General features: G+C 49.2%; 2 protein-coding genes across 2 annotated transcripts; both read left to right on the top strand.

The window, feature by feature from the left end:
- Positions 1-3,571: 3,571 nt before the first annotated feature.
- On the top strand, positions 3,572-4,794 carry CIRBP (cold inducible RNA binding protein; the record flags this gene model as incomplete). The annotated part of the gene is made up of 5 exons (XM_082010999.1): positions 3,572-3,674; positions 3,763-3,869; positions 4,264-4,402; positions 4,490-4,574; positions 4,701-4,794. The coding sequence occupies 5 exons, from the start codon at positions 3,572-3,574 to the stop codon at positions 4,792-4,794; spliced, it is 528 nt and encodes a 175-aa protein (XP_081867125.1).
- Positions 4,795-11,639: 6,845 nt separating this feature from the next.
- Positions 11,640-12,413, top strand: FAM174C (family with sequence similarity 174 member C; the record flags this gene model as incomplete). Its single annotated transcript, XM_082011045.1, has 2 exons — positions 11,640-11,902; positions 12,248-12,413. 2 exons carry the CDS (start codon positions 11,640-11,642, stop codon positions 12,411-12,413), a joined length of 429 nt encoding a protein of 142 aa, XP_081867171.1.
- Between the last annotated feature and the right edge of the window lie 5,847 nt (positions 12,414-18,260).

Here is an 18,260-nt window from a genome sequence, read left to right as displayed (position 1 = left end):
TCCTTGCTGTCGCCCGTGCCGCTCGGAAAATGTCTCCATGCGTCAAGGTCACTTTATCCGCCCTCATCACGGACCAGAAGTGCTCACGTTAATGCGTCTCTAATTTAATCAAAACGCCACGCCGCGAGCTCAGGGCTGGGCTCCCTTCTTCCCTCTTGAAGGGCAAAAACTGATCTGCAGTCTTTAGCAGCAAGATGACGTCCTCGCTCCTCCGGGCCGCGACCGGCGTGCTGATGGACCACGCAGCCCCACGCAACATTAGGTAGAATTGAAAAGCAGCCCAGGCTTATTCAATAAGTCAGACCCAGAGTTTAAAATTAAAATACCCTCTTCAAATCAGGAAACAGTTTTTTAATTTGCATAAAATATTGCACTACTTTATCCTACTATTCAGAGTTTCATTCTGTTTTTAACTATTGCTCTAACATTTTCGGAATGTTGATCCTTTTCCTTGTACTGCAAATGTATCAGATGCACTTAATTATATATATAAAATTTATATTATCATTATTCAATGTTGTTAATTTGCTCTCAAGACTGGAAAGTTAGTACGTTTTTTTCGTGGTAAGAAAATAATAATATTAGATTGGTACCTCATCGATATTGGGTTTCTTACGTGCTCCCCAGCACTTTGGCAGCAGCCAGCAGCGCGAGGCTGCAGCGTGCTGTCCCTGCCGGCCCTGCACGCTTGGCAAAACCGCCGATGCCGTAGCAGCATAACACAACACCCGCAGACGGCGTGCTGTTGTGAGAGCCGCGCTGAGGAGTAACGAAACACCTATTTTTGTGTGTACAGCAGCCGAGATTCGGGCAGAGTGCAATACTGAGATTCCTCTGTATTTCACAATTACTATACACGCTTGTGTACAAAACAACCCTTTTCCTGTAGATCCCAAAAGGTATAGTAACAAATCGGAGAGGAAAACCTCAATTTCCTCACTCTTGGAGGCAGAGAATGGGTACTCGCTGCTTTTACAGAACAATAGTGGGCAGAAGACTTCTTCGGTTTCACGGTGGTTTCTTTTTACTCCGTTTTAGCGCTTAGTTAGGAAATCAATCCCATTATCTGTGAACAAACAGCCCTGATTTAACTAACTCCGGTGTTACTATTCTGTGCAACCCCGCTCTGACCAGGAACGCTTGGAGCACCAGAGAGGTGAGGGGACGGCGGGAGGTCGGGGTGTGTGCGCACGTGCAGGTGTGTGCACACACTCCTGCTGCAAACTGCAAAGGAAATTACAAAAAACAATTACAAAAAAGGAGTCTTTTCGCAGCGTAACCTCCTCTTCGAGGCAGAGCTGATGTGGCCCGGTCCTGCCTCCAGGCAGGGAGACAGATGAGGCGACCTCCAGAGACCTGTCCTCACCTCTTTTTCTTCCACTCTTTCTTTCCAGCTCTTGCCTGCACGCTGCTGTTTTCCTCCTGTGCATCTCTTCCTCTCAGACGTTTTAAAATACTGTTCTGCATTTTCTAGATGTGATGGTAGTTTTTGTAAGAAAAACTGGAAAATCTTACTTTTAGGGCTTTTTAAGCCAATGTAGTCCGTTGCAGAAACACGTGTTTATAGTCAAAGAGTTTCCCCTTTCAATAAATAAGTTTTTAATGGTGAAGATATTCTTACCTCAGAAAAACCCCAGGGGGGGCTTTTAAACATTTCAGTGGAATAGGGGCTCAGCAAAGTCATTTTGTTACTGTTTTTTAAACAAAACCATTCATGTTTCGGAAACAGTGATGGGGCTGCTTTTTACGTTCATTATGCCATGCTCTCCCAAGCAGGTGTGGAGACACCAGCACGACACTTCAAAGGAGGCAGCTGCCTGGCAGTAGGGATTATTCACCTTGTGCTGCCACAGGAGACAGGGAAGGTGGAATTGCTGCCTACCCCTGTGCGGCAGGGAAGGGAGGGCGGCCTCCCTGGAAAGCTCTGTGGCCAGCCTTGCTGGGGCGTGGGAAGGCCGCAGGTGCCCGGGGGTGACGAAGACCTGACCCCGGGCCTGCCAGGGACGAGGGGAACCTACCACCATGCCACGGAGCCACGCTCCGGTAGCGAGCGTGAGTGCTGAGGCCTAGAGAGAGATGGCAACAGGCAGGGCCTCTGCAGGGCGCAGGGCCTCTGGCCTGCAGGACAGACCGCTCCCCACTATCTCCTTCAGAGGAGCGGACAGAGGAGGCGGCAGGGCGGGCCTGCCCGGCGCAGACGGCACACGGCGGGAGGACGGGGCCGGCCGGGGGTAGCGCTCGCCGCCCAAGATGGCGGCGGCCCCCTCGGGCGGCCCCTTTGTCTGCAGCAGCCGCCGCATTGCCGAGAAGGGCGCGAAACTGGGGCAGCGCGGCCACGCCCCTTCGGCGTGCCGGCCGCCAGGGAGGGCGGGGCGGCGGCGGCCCCCGGCCAATCAGCTGACTCCACTTCCATTCTTCTCACAGGGGCGCTCCCGGCCAACGGTCTCCGCGCTCCCAACCAATCAGAGCCGTCCTCCGCGCCCCGCCCCCACGTGAGCGAAGGCAGCGGTTTTGTTTTCGCTCCCTCCTCCCCGCGGCCCCCGGCCGGGCTCATGAATATTAACAACATCCAGCCCAATCAGGTGTTGTAGCGGCGGCAGCGCTTTGGTGACGCCAGTCGCCCCGCCTTGCAGTGGGGGTTAATCTGCGTATTCATAAGATGGGCGGGACGCAGCGCGGGCGTTTATAAGCCACCGCCCCGCCAGCCTCGGCGTACATCGCGCTGAAGCTTTGAAGTGCTGTGTGGATCCTTGCACCTCCAGGGCACTGGTAAGGTGCCCGCCGCGGTGGGCGGGCTGCGGCCGGGCTAGGCCGGGGAGGCTCAGAGTGCCAGAGCTACAGGAAATGCGTGTTGGGAGCCGGAGGGCTTGCTGTGTGGGAGAGTGCGTAACAGGACGCCCATCCCGCAGCACGGGTGTCTTCCGCGGCTGCGGGGAGCCCGCCGGAGCCGCCCCGGCTAGCTGTCGTGGGGGGGAAAAGGCCGCGGAGAGGTGAAACGCGGCCTCAGAAACAAAATGGCGACGAGCCTCGACGGTGCAAAATGGCGGCGGGTGGGAGGAGGGGCGTCGGACTGCGCCTGCGCCAAGTGGGCGGACCGGGAGGGAGGGGCGGGGGTCTCGCGCCCCGGCGGGGGTCGGGGACGCGGGGCGCGCCTGCGCGCTGGTCCCTTCCCGGAGGAGCGAGGCCGTCGGCCCGGGGCAGCGTGGGGGCCGCGGGCGCTCGAGCCGGCGGGGCCGCAGCTCCCCGCAGGCTGCGAGGCCTGCGCAGGGAGCGTGTCGGGGCTGAGCGGCCGTGAGACGGCCTGCAGACCCCGCCTGTGCCTGGCCGGGTGTGCGGCCGGGGCCTTGATCCCCGGCTGCGGCTCCGCTTCCCGAGGGAAGGCGCTTGGTCCAGAGCCAGCCTATAGAATGTTCCCCTGCCAGACAAAGCACCGCTTCGCCTGAGTTTGAGCGTAGGCGTCGTGCAGGAATGTGGGATTGTTGGTGGTGTTATAACCAATCTAATCTTTCAGACGTTGTGGGAATTTTTTTTCGATATCTTGACTTCGGATATATTGACTTTGCAGGTCAGGATGGCATCAGATGAGGGGAAGCTCTTTGTCGGTGGGCTGAGTTTTGACACCAATGAGCAGTCATTGGAACAAGTCTTCTCTAAATACGGACAGATTTCTGAAGGTAAGATTACAGTACCAAGCTGTGATAACTTTCATAAATGTGTTAGATGGCACAGGTGCTGATGCTTTTTTCCCCCCCCCCTTTATAGTTGTGGTGGTGAAAGACAGAGAGACTCAGAGATCCAGAGGTTTTGGCTTTGTTACTTTTGAAAACATAGATGATGCTAAAGATGCAATGATGGCCATGAATGGGAAGGTAAGGAGGCTTTGGAACAGCTTTCTTGATTTCCTTAAAATGTAGTGAGAGAAGTTTGAAAGATGTGTTTTTTGTTTAATGCCATGTAGAAAAACAGATAAATGGTAGTGTCTCAAAACAATGAAATGATATAAATAATAAAGAGTATAAATTGCAAAGGCTTCATGATTTAGCCTGTATGACTGAAAAATAGTGACACTTTATAGGAATGTCTCTTTACACTGTTTGAGCATCCTTTACTTGCGTAGTTGGCTTAGCTGTGACATTGAATAAAACCTTTGTAAGAGCTGGTAAATTCTGGTACTGCTTAGCTGACAATGAAAATGCGTAACTCATTGTGTATGTGCTTTGCTATTTAAATGCTTAAATATCAAGCTGTTTGTTTGTTTGTTAGTCTGTAGACGGACGTCAGATCAGAGTTGATCAGGCTGGAAAATCATCAGAGAACAGATCTCGTGGATACAGAGGAGGGTCTTCTGGGGGCAGAGGCTTTTTCCGTGGTGGCAGAGGTCGGGGCCGTGGCTTCTCTAGAGGTGAGTGTGCACGAATGGCTCGCAGTGTCTGAAGTGGTAATGGCATTTGTCAGAATGCTTAAAAAAAACCCCTGGTGTCTGTTCAAGGAGGTGGAGACAGAGGCTATGGCGGAAGCAGATTTGATTCCAGAAGTGGAGGATATAATGGCTCCAGAGACTACTATAATAGCAGGTAAAGTGATTGCAACTGCTAGTGCCTTGTTGCAAAGCTGTTTAAGCCCATTGCCTGTTTGATGTAAATGTCAGTAGGCTCCAGAAACAGTTGAGCAAATGTAAAGCATGTGAATGTTTTTAACAGCAGGAGTCAAGGTGGCTATGGTGACAGGTCTTCAGGAGGATCCTACAGAGACAGCTATGACAGTTACGGTAAGTCTTGGTTCAAATGGGAATGATGAGTACGTATGCTGTAGGAACTCTCTAAACCTTCTGACCCTGTACTTGAGTCTGGAATACTGTAAGGCTCAGTTGGACTGTACCACTATTTCTGTTCTTGCCCGTAAGAACCAATCTGCCAGGCTTTGGACGTGGTTGTGCCGTTTAAATTTCTAATTTGTAATGCATGTGTAGGAGTTGCTTGGATCTAAGGCAAAGCAAGTTTTTAAAATACGTTCCTCGAGCTTGAGACTAAGACAAAACTCGGATGCCCTAACAAACTTTAATCAAGGGTGGGGGAGTTCTCTTACGATGTAGCGAACTAGCACTAGCTTCTGAAATAATGCAAGGGAGTAAAATGCTGGAACTTGTCTATGCTTCAGTGCCTTTACAATTGTGCCTGCTTCTTGTCCTCAGCTACACACAACGAGTAAAAATCCTTCCTGACTCAAGATCGTCCTTCCAATGGCTGTATTTATAAAGATTTTTGGAGCTTCGCTGAAATCGTTATTGTGTAGTACATCTACTTGTATTTTCACTTTTGTAGTATTATCAGTTCTAATCTTGTCAAACACAGCCTGACAGCTTCTGATATAAGATGGTCTAATTAGACTTTTCTTTAAGAAAGCTCTGCTTTCAAGTGTTTTTAATCTTTTTTGAAAGCACTTCAGATTTTATTTTATCCTTCATGATGAGCCAAGGTGTCTTTTTTTAAAGTTGTGAAGTTGGGGCCCCAATTCAGTTTCTTTTGAGATAGAAAGGACCTTTAATTCAATGTTCACTGGAAGCTGAACAAGCTGTGGACTTTTTTTTAAGTGCATTACCTTCGTCTTTTGTAACATTCCTTTAGTGTAGCAAGGTAGGAATGCAGCCTGGGTACAAATTGGAAGGCAAACCACCTTGATATATCTAAAGAGAAACTTGCTTGTATGTTCAACCTGCATAACGGTATTTTTACTGTTGTAATGATGTAAATTACCCAGAAATAGACTTGCAAACTTACCATAAAAGAGGTTCTTGAAAATGTTTATTTATATTGTCCTTTTTTACTGGAAGAAATATGCATATTCCATTGATATTGTATTTGAAGTGGTAAAGGATTCTTGTATACAGTTTTCTTTGGCTTTACGAAGCCTATTAAAAGACCGTCTGAAATGAACTCTGCTCCTGACATTTACATTTCATTGCACAACACAATCCTTGAAGATGAAGAACAGTCTAAGTAATAGAGGATGCCAGAGGAGAGGACTAGTGATAGTGTAAGAGCAAGCCAGATTTATTGACCAGTTGCTAGAATTTAATCTTACTCGGTCTTGACATGTGAATTCGTCAACATACTTTTCACATAAGAATAATCAGACTTGTCTAGAGGCAGAGGACTGAAAGTATATACCTCAGGATGTTCTAGTACTCGAAGTCTAAGTCAGAAGTCAAGGGAACGCTAGTGTTAGGTAGGATAATTGATGTTTCCTTAAAATACTGAAATAGCCTACATTGAAAAGCGGTAGTGAAGAATCAGTCCTTTAGTAACTGGACTAGTTACTAGCTTGACAAGGGTGTTCAATGGTAGGTAAATTGCCGTAATTAGCTAGCTTTGTCATTGCCTTACAAGTTCTAAGAATTCTTTGCTAGCATATGGAAACTGCAGTGTCCTTGGAGAAAAGAAGTGTTGTGCCTCCAACAGAAACCTCTGAGACGAAAGCTGCTCTCTTGGCTAGTTCATATGTGGAAATAGTCCTGTAATTCGAGGTAACTCCTTTTGCTCATGTCCGCATCCTTCCTCTTGTTGAGAGCTCATTTGAAAGTCTAATGTACCTGTGAAATATTCCTTTGACAATTTTGGTCAACTGATGGAAAAATTTTAACCCATGCCGTATGCAACCTTTGGCTTGTGGCACAACTTCAGTTCCACAGATCAGAGTTGGGCATGCAGTCATGTCTTGCTAGTAGGTATGGAAGCAAGATGGGAAACGAATTCCCTGACTTGATATGTGTTCATCTATTGAGAATCTTCCTAGACTTCATTAAGTTGCTCACTTTAATTGTAGCTTTCTTTGCCATCCTACTTGTTGCCATTAACTTTTTCCCATAGCCCACACTTCCTAAGCAGCCATGTCAAAGTGGTTAACTCTCTGCTTAGGGATCAAATGATACATTGGCTGGCATATCAAAGGCATCAGCCAGCCCCGGAACAGTTTTCCCAGACTGTGCTTCTGTGATGTGATGGGTTCAGCGAATGGCTTGTGAAACCCTCGTATATGATGTGACTTGTGTTGGGGGAGGTGGGTGGCAATGTAAAGTCTCTGTTTGATATTTTTGTTAATGCATCTTTGCTTTGGCAGGCTGAAGAGAAGATGGACGCTCGCCACGGAAGCTGAGTGGGGGTCCTGAGGAAGGAGAGTGTTCGTTCCAAGGAGGCAGGACCAAGACATGAGTTTGCCAACCAGGTAGCGTCTCTGTTCAGTCTGCCCCTCACCCTGTAGCTTTTCCTGAGCCAAGAGGTTTGGCTCTGGTACTGTTACACAGAACTATGATGTAAGTGATAGCCTGACTTCAGTAGTTTCTAGGTGAAAGTCTCCATAGGTGTTCTCTGCCCCTAAATTCACTGTCTTAATTTTATTTCAGCAATGAAATGCAGCAGAGAAGACCAAGGACAGCTGCTGACTGGAGTGGTGAAGATGAAGAGCTTTGGGCAGTGTTGTTACTGGGTTTTATACAGGTCAATTAAATGAGGAAATAAGTCAATTAAGCTAGAATAAAATATTGGAATGTGGAAAAAAACCCTAATCTCTGTAGTACTTCTGTGGGGACACATAAGAATATATAAGATTGTGGCCAAGGCAAACAATAGAAATCTGGTTATCTGGTGTATAGCCCAGTTAAAAGTACAAAATAAACCAACGGTGTCCTGGCTGGGGAGGTAGACAAGAGAGGGGAAGTTGTCTTAAGGGCAAGTTCAAGGAACAAATTTCATTGCATTGTTGGTAATGTAAGTGGCCTAATTACATTAAGTTTGTGCATCTGCTGAACTTAGCAGTGAAGCAGCTACATCTGAAGGGAACTGTCAGATGAGCAATTACATAAACAAGGAGTCAGTATTTGTGCAGAACAGAAGCTGCTTCTCCCAGTTGAAATGGTAACAAATACAAAAGTCTTAATTTGCACTTAAATGCTAAAGCTTTTTTGAGCTTGGGTAATGAATGACTTCCATATACATCAGAGTAATTAAATTCTGATGAAAACTGAGGTGTGATGTTTCTGCTACTCGGAGGTGGCTGCACATTCCCAAAGTTTTACACACTGCTGTTTTTAGGTGGGACATGAGATTCACCTGTCCTGCAACTGATGATTTCTGTGTGTTTAAGTACTTGGCTCAAGATAAAGTTGCCCCAGGTTTCCCATCTCAATGAAGTGGTTATTTGTAACTCAGAAGCAACCTTTGAAGCAAAGTTTGGGTCTTAGGATCTCTTTAAGTTAAAAGAAGTCTGAGAAGTAACAGTTTGGATATTCGCAAATTAACTCTGGTCTTTTTTTTATGGCCTGGAATTTTCTAGTACAGCAACTTCATCAGGTGGAAACTGTTAGGTGCTTGGAGATGAGAAGTGGACCAAGACAAATGTTGAAGCAGTACTGAGCTCTGCAATGTTTTGAGTACTGCAATTAGAAGCTTCAGCTGGATGATGGAAGCATTCAGACTTCAAAAAGGCCAGTAAGATAGTATGAGTAGGATAGAAACTGGTTTCACCTATCTGATTAATGCCAGGAAGGTGCCCTGTACAGATACAGGGCAAAGAATGAGCTGCCTGGATGAGTTAATAGGAAAGCACAGTCCTAATGGCTGGTAATTTTTTAAAAACTACAACATTGCCTGTGCCTGAAGAGGAGCTGCCTAGTCAGAACAAATCCTGCTGGTATGCGTGAATAGAAAATTCAGCCCTAGATGAAAGGTGAATAAGCCACCAGTTGCAGAGACTGCAATTTTGTATTGATTCCTTTGTCTCTGGGATAGAACGGCTAATAAAAGACTTGGTGCCATCTTCCCTAATTAGCAGATGCTGCCTTTTACGTGCAATGTCTATTGTATTCTCTGCAGAGACTATTCTGTGCAGGAGTTAGTGGGTTGAGTTGTTAAATTACGGTTCTTGATGGCTGCTTTGTTAACTGCTGTAATTTTGGTTGTCCTACCTTGCCTCTAAACAACTTGGGGCTCTTGCCCCTGACCTGTGGGGCTTGCACCATCTGTGCAGTGTGGTGCTGGACACTATGGATGGGGTTTTACACGCTCTGTAGAAGGGCAGGTAAGGCACAGAGCAAGGGAATTCTCCTTGCAGGAAATTCATGCTCTGCTATTGATGAAAGCCTTTTCTCTGGCCTGTTAACCTTTACTTGCTCTCTAGTAAACTAAAGTTACTGGGGGAGTTTTCAGGCTTTTGTGTTAGTTGGAGTATGCTATAGAGATCAAAATTTTGACCCCAACTCTGTTGGATTGGCATGTTCTGCCCAGTTTTAAGTCCTGTTTTCAAAATGAACGATTGAAAAGTTAAATGAGCCACACAAACTGCCCTTTTCTTCCAATTCTGTATGTGCAGAGTATTTGTTGCTGATTTTTATTCACTTGGTACCTAGTCCCTGGCTTGTAATGAAGTCAGATGAGTGCTGGTTGCTGAATTCCTTCAACTGGTCCTTCTCTTGCCTGTCTTAGATTATAAGAACTCTCTTAAGTAGTGGTGGATGTTCTCTGATACATAAATACGTATCAATCATAAATACGTCCTTAAACGTCTGCCCTTCAGGTTGTCATCTTTGATATGTTATGCCCATGTCTTGCAATGCTACACTGTAGAGCAGAAGCAACTAAGATTATTTCCACTATGCCGCTGGTCTGAGTGATGGCTGGCACGGGGCTCTAAAATGAGCACTGCCTTCCTGAGAGACCCACTGTAACCACGCTCATTTGGCTCAAAATGAGTTGATGCATGTGCCTGATGCTCATGAAAAATGAGGTCTTGTTCTCAGTTAAATCCTGAAAGTGTGGCAGCTCAATAACAAGGAGGATTTAGCTAGTAGAGGGGCTTGACAGCTGGGAGTGTATTTTTGGCAGCTTTGGAAAGAATAGGGCAGGAGACTGGAATATGATACTTGAAGGCAGTAAGAGGGTTTCTGATGGTCTCTGCTACTGTCCTGCCTGCCATCTTTGTGTTAAAAGAACACACTTTTTTTTTTACTGGTATTTCTCTAGGTTTTGGTTATGCTATGCCCCACTTGAAGGACAGTCTTCTGAGTGCACGGTATTATGCAATAAAACCTGCTCATGTAGCCTAAGTGCCTTTGAAGAACCTACGTGGGTATTGTGCCCAGTAACAATTACTGCTGCAGTGTGCTTGAAGGGCAGAATTGTGTCCTCTAGTCCATGCTGTAAAGCCTGGCTATTACAGAAGGCTGTGGTGGTTTGCCAGCCTACTGAGGCGTAGCCACTGCTCCTGTGCTTGTGTTCTGTTGTTGCTTGAATCAGCTCTCCAGCGCAGAGAGGTGTGATGGAGGCTATTTAGCTGGTATAAATGAGCTAAATTAATGGGTAAAGCCAACTTTAAAAACTTGTGCTCTTACTAAGGAATGTTTTCTCTTGCTGGGGAGTCCCAGGCACAAAGGAGTTCAGTATGGTAGCAAGCAGGGTACTGGCTCGTGAGGGCTTGCTGTGAGGGCCTGCAGCCGAGCCCCATCGCAATTTCCCGGTGCAGTGATGAGGGTCCGAAGAGGCCTGGGGCATGTGCGCATGCAAGAATGGGAACGATTGTCAAGCTTACTTCCCGAAACCTCCTTTTTTTTTTTTTAACCTTTTCCAAATTATCCAAGTGAATGGGGTTTAAAAAAAGAAATTGGCTGATGTGCTTTTGGGGGCTGTATCTAGCAATTCACCAGTGAGGCTTTTGCATGTTAATGAAGGATGATGTTAAATAGTGGGGCATGAGAGTGTGAGAAACCTTTGCTGATCAAAATGCAGTCGGGTGATGTGTAAACATTCAAATGCTAAATACTTGCAAAGCATTATTTGAAAGACCTTTCTAAATAGGATGCCTAGGTGCTTAAACACAAGCAGAAATAATTAATAGGTGCAAAAAAATAGAGGCCTAGTTTGAGGTGCTGTTGTTTTGGCATTGCTAATTACAGCAGTGCATTAATGAGTTGTGGCTGAGGGAAGAGCTACCTGCAGGGGCTGGGTTGAAAACCTGGTTGCATCTTTGGGAAGGTGCTGGAGTGCTGTGGGCATGATGTGATACCTGCTGGGGGTGACCATTTGCAGCCAAAACGCCCTTTTCTTCACAAGGCCTGCGTGTCCGGGGAGCTCGGGCCCTTCCACGAGAGGAAAGCTTGCGTGGGGCAGCAGAGCTGCGCTGACAGACCGCCCGGGTCAGTCCAGAGCTCCTGTGGAGAAAAAAGGCGGTGATTAGAAATGCTCAAAATGCTCCCGTTGCAAGCAGTGTTCACCTCTGGAGGGAAAATTGCCATCGTGGCAGGGGAATGACGACCCTGAGGGCAAAATGGCGGCCCTGAGGCGGGGGGAGTCTTCCTGTGAGGGGGGAGCGGCGGCCCTGAGAGGCTTCTGGCAGCTGTGAGGGGGAACGGCGACCGTGGAGGACTCGCATTGCGAGGGGTGAACCGCCGCCATGCGAGGTGGAGCGGCCGCGGGTCGAGGCCGGGCTGGGGCTGCACGCCCTGGGCCGGCCCGGAACGGCGCTGCCCCGGAACGCGGCGTGCGGCTCCGCCGGGCCCGGCCGGTGCCTGCGCCGCGCGGCACCGTCCCGCCGCCTTTCGGCGCCCGCCCCGCCGAGGCGCTGCTCGCCGCTCCACGCCGCCCGGCCCGGCCATGCTGCGGCCGGAGCCCCTCTGCCTCCTCTTCCTCCTCCTCCACGTCGGCCAGGCCTCCTCCCCCGCTCCTCCGGCCACCCCGAGCCCCCTCAACGGCACGGAGGTGCCGCAGGCGGCCGCGGGTAACGGGACGCGGCCGGACCCGTCGCCGGGATCGCGGCGACCGCCGGGGTCGGGGCTGCCGGTGCTGAAGCGGGCGGTGTACGTGCTGAGCGCTCTCTCGGCGCTGGCCGCGCTCTATTTCCTGCTGCGGGCGTTCCGGTGAGTGCGGGCGGCCTGGCCCCCCCCCCCCCAGCCCCGGCCCGGGCCCGGCCTCTGCTTGCCCCGGTCGCCCCTCGGGCCCGGCCTCTGCTTGCCCCGGTCGTCCCCCGGGCCCGGGGGTTGTGCCGCGTTTGCCCTGGCCCCTCCCTCCCTGTGCCAGGCCGGAACTGTGCTTCCCTGTGCATCCCTCTGTCAGCGTGTGTGTAAATTCATGCCGGTGTTAATGACCTTAGGTAATTAGCAGTGATAAAACATCTCCTGGTCCTGCTCGTTTTGCCCTTTGACTCGTAAAGGCAAAGCTGGCGTGTGACGGCGTGCTCACTCTGTGCTCTCCGTGTCCCTTAGCCCTAGGTCAGAGGGACCCAGAAATCAGTGCAAAACGAATTTCAGATTGAAGAAACCTCAGCGAAAGAAATACGGCCTGCTGTCGAATTACGATGAGAACATAGAGATGGCCTCATTCGACAGCGACGAGGACACTGTGTTTGAGACAAGAAATGTGCGGCGGTAAGCGAGTATTTTCAGTGTTTCTCTTTTCCTTATGAGGGGTCGAGGGACTCCTTTTCTAAAGATGCGGGAGCTTTGGCACAGATCCTATAACCAGATCTGCATAAATTAAACTTCTGGGTGTGGTCTCTCTGTGTTGGCATGCAGGCTTTATCTTGCCTTTCTTCGTTTTCTGACCAACTGCAGAAAGGGACATACCCTGGTTTGTTTGGAGCCCCACTTTGTGTCTTGTGTTTAGCAGGAGGGAGACACAGCCCTCATGTCCAGTCCAAGCCTCCCTCCATTAGACACGAAAACAAAAACTCCTGTTTTTTTCAGTTTAGGAATTGCTTCCAAGTCACATTGCAGCTAAAACGCATGGCCCCACTGGAGCATACTTTCTTGCTTTCGCAGCAATGTGCTTTCATCTCATGGATCATGCGAGTTTGATTTCTCTGGAGGGTGTTTAAGCTGAGGAGGAATGTTACCTCAGTGTAGCTCGCTGTCTGGCCTCTCAGCTCCCCCAGCTGTTTTGAGGCCGGTAGTGATCTGTCATGTTGTACATGCTCACTCTGATGGTTGGGTGTCTTCTTTTTTCCAGATGATTTGGGACCAGTGGCACCAACTGCACAGACTGACCAAGGGGGTGCCAGTCCAGAGGAATCACCAGTGCTCAAGTTTTATTTTTTTATAAGTGCTTATAGCAACTATTAATTAACAGTACAACCACTTCCATAGCTGGGGCAGGGGAAAGGGGACCAAACCTGTTTTCTTCACATACGTTTTTGGGGAAAGGTGGAGCTGCAAGCTAAATGATGCTGCACTGGGTGCTGTTAACTGCATGGGAAGATGCTGAGGAAAACGTGACTCCTGGATGAATGCTCAGTATTTGAAATCTTACTGCTCTGGAGTCAAGCAGCTGTGTCTGCTGGCCTGTCAGTATTTTGTAGGTGCTCATATCCCTCTCTCTACTGACTGTAGCAGTCAGCTTGAGTTATCGGGCAAATAGATTCCTTTTGCAGGCTGATCCTCTTCATGCGGTGTCAGGTTACTTCTCTAGGAAGTGTCTCAGTAATCAACTCTGATCTGGTAGGAGCTGGGAGAGCTCTTGTTGTCTGTTACACTAGTGGTGGGTGTGGATAGTGTTGTGTTCGTTCAGACAGAGAATAGCTTTGGGAATGAGTTCAGTGTATCAGTTTTCCTGTGGTTTGCAGGGTTAGCAGTTACACATAATACAGGTCATTACATGGGTTTACAAAGCAAAGACGGGTTTACAGAGCAAAGACAGGTTTACAAATAAAAGGTGCCACTTAGCCCAAAGGAGCATTTCTCCAGAAGAGCAATCAGTTGTCTGTGGGGCTGCGAGTGTTCAGGTGGTCCTACCGAGCTCCAATGGTGTGTCTACCAAGCTTCTGGATTTTGAACTGCTGGCTCTGTCCGAGATCACCTGAGGAAGAGCCAGAGCGCTGCGGTTTGAGTCGGAGAACCTTAACTGCTAGTGTGATGAGTGACCTGTCTCTGAGCATCTGATGACTGGAAAAGGAGGACCCAAACCCCTGTGAAGTGTGCTGCTTAAACCAAGACAGCCCTGGCTCAGAAATAGCTCTTCTTGAAGGGTATTGGCATTTCACTGCATTTACTGGTACTCAAGCTACGTCCCACTGTCAGCCCAGCAAACTGGGATGTTTCTGTTTCCATTGTGTCGGTATTTGGGTTCTTATTGTGTAGGACCAAATGTGAATGTGTTAGAAGGTCATTGTTAGGTGGATCTGCTGCTAAAAATGGTGGAAACTGCTCGCAAAGTGCTCCTATTTATGGCACATTTTAGCCTTGAAGGGAAGGCCCTTCCTTGAAAACTATGGGCAGTGCAGACCTGTACCCTTAAGTCCTACTTCCACCCGAAACTGGTAGTGCCTTTGTTAGAAGAACCCAAGGGAGTTACCCTGCAGGCCAGGGAGTTCCCTGCTTTGACCTTTAAGAGGAAGATTGAGAATGTCTTTGGAGTAATGGCTCCTTTCTTTTGGTTAGCAAACCCCCTGTAGATAAGGGGACAAAACTGACACTTAACAAAAAGAGCAGGGCAGAAGGGCAAGGACAAGTAGCAAGTCACCGGGGAGCTCGGGGTCTGCTCTGAAATCCCTCATGAGGCGGTGGAGGGAGTGGTGTGATCCTGGTGCTCGCCTGTGCGAGGGGCAGCATTTCTCAGTGCAGAGTGGGTGAGATTTCCTGGAGAAGTGTCACCCCAGGTGCTGGCAGCTCTGTCTTGCACACGTGCAAAAGATTTTTATATATATATTTTTAGTAATGTGAACACAGCACTTGGATGTGCCCTAATTTCATATCATTTGTATCCTTTCATGCCTCTTTTAGGTACTTTCTGCTTGTTTAGCTGATGCAGAGATGAAAGCGTTTGCTGCGTTCCTCTGTGAGGATAGCAGTAATGGCTAAATCTGGCCGTTACTGCCCCTTGGGTGATCAGAGAGCTGGTTTGTTTGATTCGTGGTGGTGTATCTTCCTTGATCCTACACAGGCTGGCTGGGCTATGCACATGCTGATAACTTACTCTGGCTCTCCAGCTCCCTCCGCAAAGTTGTCTCTTGCGTTGTGCCGAAGCCAGGTAAGCCGGACTGTATTTCGGTCCGCTGACATGCCCTGGCTCAGCATTTTGACTGACACGTTCGTTGACCTTTCTTTGTCTGAGGCGATTAACTTGACCGTTCTTTAGGCTCTGCTCTTCGTTGGACTGGTGGGTTTTGCAATTTTGAAGTTTCCTTCTCTTGCGGGAGTGGATGATTTTTTTAATGTTAACAGTTGAATGATTTTGATCAAAGAGGGGACCTCAAGCTGTAGGTCCTGCCATGAACACAATTTTGATAGAATTTGATTTTGCCGTAATAGGTAATTAGAATTTGAGCAGGGAAGGATGTGGAGGGCTACAGCCAGAGTGCATAACGAGGTCCCTGTGCTGGTACTATGTAGGCAAACGGTAATTAAGTTGAAAGCCCGCAGGGTGTGCCAGCCCAGTATCTATGCACCATGTAAATGTTTTCAGAGTCCTTCTTCTATCCCTCTTTAAAGGAGTGGGTTTCGTCATGTGGAGAATAAAAAGGCGATTGTGGAACTGTAGTGTAGCATTGCTGTCACTTTTATTCTCATCCTGTTTTGGCTCGAGACAGGTTTGAGCTGTAACCAGTGACCCTGTGTGGCTAGTTCCATTTTCCCCTGAAGCATCCTGCATCTTGGAAGCGGTCGGTAGTCTGGATGTGCTTTTCGCAGGCCCAAGATGCTCCATTCCTGCTCCATTCCAACTCTTGTTGAACGCATCGTCTGAGAGGAGGAAACAAACTGAGACTCCTTCGAGGACAAATCCATTGCTTGGCACAGCTGTTACTGATCTCTTTTTCTCCTGGAAGAATAAATTGGAGCTATCGCAGCAGCTTCCGCTCACAGCGGTGGGACAGTGCGTCCATGGGCAATCACGGACTTTTGTCCGTGCAGGCTTTTGCGGGGGCAGAGATCTTAAGAATCGTGGCTTTTAGAGCCTTGTGTTATGTTTCCGTAATAAGAGAGCAGGTCAGTAATTTCTTGAGTTATAGTTTTAGTTACTTTATGTGTATTTGATACCTGTGTTAATAGCCTAGTAGGTCTCTTTGCAACGGTTAGATAATCTAGTAGTTTTTCAGAACAGTTTTAAATACACGGACGCAAACAGACACACGTGAGCTCTGAGCACGCGAGTCAGCTCCCGCCTGGGAGCTGCACGGCTGCATCAGCGCAGTGCTGTCTCGTATGAGTACGCGCCGCTGCTCAGAGGAACGCGCGTCTGTCCCTGGACCGGCTGATGCCTCACCAGCTACCGCTGCACTTCTCTTTCTCCAGAGTGAATCAGGGTGAAGGGGGGAGGCTCTGTGGACTCCGGCTGCCCTTTATTGTTGGCCTGTGCAGGGCTCCTGCCAGCCCTTGCCAAAAGCTGTCGGAGCTGATGGGTGCAGGGTGATGAGGACCGAGAGTGGAGTGTGCGGTTCCCTACGATGCTGCGCAGTCACCAGCCTGTGTGTGACACAAGTGGCTGCTTGAAACAATCACTGTTGTTTAAGCCAAAGCCTAATTTCAAAAGTTTACGTAATTGCCTCTCTGGTGTTCTTGGAGGGCTGTATCGAATCCTCTACTGTTGATATTGAGCTACTAGGCAAATCGACTGGACCGTCTGCTGAGGTTAATGAGATTGACCGAGAGCGATATGAGCATCAGCGCTTTGTTGTTCATAACATGCTTCTGTTTTCTTTCATTTGTACCTGTGACTGGAAGGGGATCTGCAGCGCTAAAGTGCTGGGAGATGGACCTGTGGTCTGAGCAGATTGCCAAGTCGTCAATAAAACAGCACTTGAGTGCATTGTGTTGCCTGTGCTCTCAGAAATGGAGGAGCTAGTCTTTCACCCTCCTGCTTGAATTGTTGATTTATTTTTAAATAGCAACGAGTCCTGTATTGATTGATTGTTTTACTTCCGTTTACAGCATCCCCCCACCGTTGTATCTTGGAACAAATGAAATAAAGCATTCTCTTTCACCCGATTCCTCCGTGGCAGTGCGCTTGGCCGCCAGCGTTCGGGGTTGTTCTGCGGGGCTGCCTCACGTGGCTGGCTTGCTGCTGTGCCGATGGGATGGTGCTTTTATGGAGCCTTTCTCTGCTCAGCTGCTCTAGCTGAGCATTGCCTTGCTCTCTGCTTGGCAGCAGAGGTACGCTATCAGCCACGCTTCTCATTGCCTGCTGCTCACCTTCACTGATCATCTGGGGTTCGTTTCAATTTTCTAAAGCCTCCTGCCTTCCCTTTCCCCCCGTTCTTACGTTAATCCCTTTCCTTGTACAGAAGACTTAAGTACAATCCCTGCAAGGGTGATCCCAGCCTCTCCTCAACGGAAGAACCAAGTCACATACTGCTTATTTGGGAGTTGGGAAGGAGAGGCTGTCCCCTGGGTGGGGATGTCCTGGCTCCTCAATGCAAAGAATTAAAGCCCGAACAAAACTAAGGGCGTTCCCTGGGACTAACATCTGCTTTTCATCCATCTTGCAAAGGAGGGTGGCTGTGCAGATTGCAGTTGTGTAGATTAGTGGCACTGAAGAAACGAGAAGCCCCGTGTCCCGCTGCCACCCTGCTCTCTTGGTCGCATCGCCTGTCCCCCGGCGCACGGGAGGCGGGTGGCTGCACGCTCGTCCTGGAGCACGGCGCAGCTCAGAGCCGTCCGTTCGCTCCAGGCGTTAACCTTACTGGCATAGGGGCTTCCGCCGAGCTGCGCGGAGAGGGCAGCCGGTGTTGGGGCAGGAGCTGGCAGGAGAGGGGCCGGGCAGCAGGGGAACCCTGTAGATGGCACTCACAGACCAAACATGCGGCTGACGGGGCACCGCCAGCGCCTGGGGAAGCTGAAAATAAATCCTGACGCCTTACAGAGGCAAGGCTGCCCGGAGCTGCTGCCTGGGAACCGGGGGGAAGTGCCCTCCCAGGGCTGTGACTCTTGGCTTCGGGCTGGGGGGAGCGGCAGGTTTTGGGGCGGCTCTTTGGGAAGCTCTTTGCCTGGAGAAGGTTTCTCCCAGCTGCGGGTGGTGCTCTCGCCCCTGGCTTTATCTCGGCTGGGTTTAACCTAGCCCTGTTCGTACTTGTTCGCGAGGGCTTTTTATGGTTCTGCGACAGGCAAACTTTTAAGATACCCTAATTTGATTGAATTAAGCTGCAGGCTCCCTGCTCGCATGGGAGCTCGCTACCGCAAGGGAAAGGCTTGTCTGTGCAGAGCGCAGGGTTGTCTCGGGCTGGTCCCGGGCTTGGCATAAACCCCAGCGGGACTAAAGCCTGGCCCAGAGTTTGCTCCCTTCTCCTTC

The sequence above is a fragment of the Phaethon aethereus genome (genome assembly GCF_964289735.1).
Source record: "Phaethon aethereus genome assembly, chromosome: 26".
In the NCBI taxonomy this organism is placed as follows: Eukaryota; Metazoa; Chordata; class Aves; order Phaethontiformes; family Phaethontidae; genus Phaethon; species Phaethon aethereus.
Note: the sequence above shows the minus strand (reverse complement) of the source record. Positions and strands in the feature narration are given on the sequence as shown.